The following is a 2,500-nucleotide window of genomic DNA, read 5'->3' as shown; positions in this document are numbered from 1 at the left end:
GACAGCCCTTGGCGTTCTTCTTCCTCGGGCGGTACTTGTAATCCGGGTACTCGAGGCGGTGGAGGACCTTCAGGCGCTGGGCCTCGTCGCGGTAAGGGCGCCGCTGTTCCTCCGTCAGAAGCTTCCAACGGCGACCCAACTGCTTCGATATCTCGGCGTTGTGCATGTCGGGCGTCTGAGAAACGATACGACGGCGCTCCAGCTGCGACCACACCATGAAGGCGTTCATGGGCCTCTTGACATGGTTGGGCGGGTGCTTCTTGGTCTAAAGGGGAGGAAAGCGGAGAAAAAAAAGGAAGACTGTTACTAAAATGAGTATTTTACCTCATGGCGAGAGTATTGAAAGAGAGAGGGAAAAAAGTACTCCTATGTGGAATATCAATCCTCATGAAGGTACTAGAAAATGAAATCAATGGGAATCACAAAAAATAAAAAATAAACAAAATAATAATAAATAAATAAATAAATAAATAAAAAATAGAAAATCATGCAACAACATGCAACATGCCGCATCTGAATCAAGATAAGAAATTACACCATTACTAAATGCTGTACTAATTAATAAGCTATTATAACGTGAAGAAATCATTTTAAAAAATCCCTAACATGACCAAAGGAGAGGTAATACACATTACTTAATCAATTATTAAATATCGGCCGATTATTTTACGCATATATTGTGCAATTATTTTTTATCTTGGAGTAGCAAGAACACAAGACATAAACATTGAACTCATTTAAATTTTCTTGAAGCAAAAAAAAAAAAAGAAAAAAAAATAGAACCTAAACTAAACAAAAAGAAAATAAATATAAAGTGAATAAAATAATAATAATATTAATAACAAAGCTAACAGGAAAACATACATAGAGGGTATGAAATAAGCGGAGAACTTTGTATTTATATAAATTACTGAATCGTTTATGAAAAAAAAAACTAACTTCTAATTTTATGACAGAATTCTGTGATTTTGTATTTTTTCCACATATCATATAAATCTCTGTCTAAAATTACATATCTATTAGATTAATAACCCTCCGTTTATCACTGATTTATTTATCTTTATTTTTATTTTATTATTTACTTGTTTTTTACTTTTTATTTTATTATTATTATTATTTTTTACTTCAAACGAGAAATAAAGATGACCTTACATATTGCATATCACATTCCATAAAATTTACTAGTATACCTATCAGTTTAACATAAAAGATTGTTATATATATATATATATATATATATATATATATATATATATATATATATATATATATATATATAACAATAAAAACAATTAATCTTATTGATTTAGAAATCTACCATTATCATTACCTTTAAACTCTAAAATTGCATTCATATTATCAGCATTATCTTCTATTGCTGGTGCATATCATTATCTGTGTATATCGGTCTGTTTCGGTTATTATGTTATTTTAAAAGTTTTTCTCTGTATTTCTGTCAATTTTTTTTTCCTTCCTTTATTGTTATGTATTAATGCATCCCCCACATTTTATTCGTTGCCTTAATCTTTCTTTCTTTTTTTTCTTTTAGTAATAATTCCTATTAATGAAAATATTTCAATTGCAAAATTTGGAATGAAATTACCGACTCTCCCTGTCAAGCATATAGTCATCAGTCGTTTTATATATATATATATATTGAGGATTAGCTCAAATAGTACACACAAATTTTCTTAAATTTTGGCAACAAAATAATAATAAAGAATTAACAGTACCGAAATCAACCATTGCATAATAATTCATTTTTTTAATTATCTTTAAGATTATAAGAACAGATAATATGACGTGTTAAATGTAATTATGTAACTGTGTACTTCAATTTATGAATTTGAGAAGTACTTAATTAAAACGCCATTATGAGTATCTAGGAAGTGCTACATGATATAATTTCATGTTGCATCACTTGTCATTTTATCTGTCATTTTTATATACATTGCAATAAGCGTTGATAATTTTTTTTGTTATAAATGAAGTGTGGATTTTAATACGGAAAATTCTGGACTTTTTTCTCAATTAGATTATTTACCATAACTGCAGATCAACAGGAGAGTCTTTAAAGTGAAATATAATTTAAAAAAAAACAATTTTAAAACATAGCTTATAGCTTGACAAGCAAGATCCCCAAGCCAGTTAATGACGACAGACAAAATAAACGATTAAGAAAGAAATCAAACAAGAAGATAAGATCAATCTCACCTGCGTCGCATCCGAGTACGGGGTTGACGAATTGTCATTGACCAACATCGAACCAAACACATAAAGTCCACTAGTCATGGGATTCGACTCGTCATTGCACAATCCAGGTAACATTTTAGAGTCCCTCTTGACTCCACCAACACTGTACTATCTTTGTTTTCCACGGCGTCGCAAGGGCGTGAAAGCGAAGGAGCACGGAGCGTGTAAAGCGGGCACGTGCAGATGGGCGCGCGTACCATGAGGGTTGACTGCTGTCCGTGCGTTCGGTTCAACAGGTGCGCGTGTG

The 2,500-nt window shown here is 31.9% G+C and overlaps 1 protein-coding gene across 1 annotated transcript in view; it reads right to left on the bottom strand.

The window, feature by feature from the left end:
* Positions 1–2,500, bottom strand: part of LOC122254867 (uncharacterized) — a 4,768-nt gene that overhangs the window by 2,257 nt on the left and 11 nt on the right. The window contains exons 1-2 of the mRNA XM_043018727.2: positions 2,215–2,500; positions 1–265 (exon numbers count right to left, since the gene is read on the bottom strand). The exon at positions 1–265 is cut by the window's left edge and continues 1,218 nt beyond it; the exon at positions 2,215–2,500 is cut by the window's right edge and continues 11 nt beyond it. Coding sequence (XP_042874661.2) covers positions 1–265; positions 2,215–2,328 — 379 coding nt within the window. The 5' untranslated portion in view covers positions 2,329–2,500. The remainder of the gene's footprint in view (positions 266–2,214) is intronic.

Source organism: Penaeus japonicus, unplaced genomic scaffold (assembly GCF_977035675.1).
Source record: "Penaeus japonicus unplaced genomic scaffold, GWHDUDI00000001_assembly GWHDUDI00000039, whole genome shotgun sequence".
In the NCBI taxonomy this organism is placed as follows: domain Eukaryota; kingdom Metazoa; phylum Arthropoda; class Malacostraca; order Decapoda; family Penaeidae; genus Penaeus; species Penaeus japonicus.
This window is presented reverse-complemented; position numbering and strand designations above follow the sequence as displayed.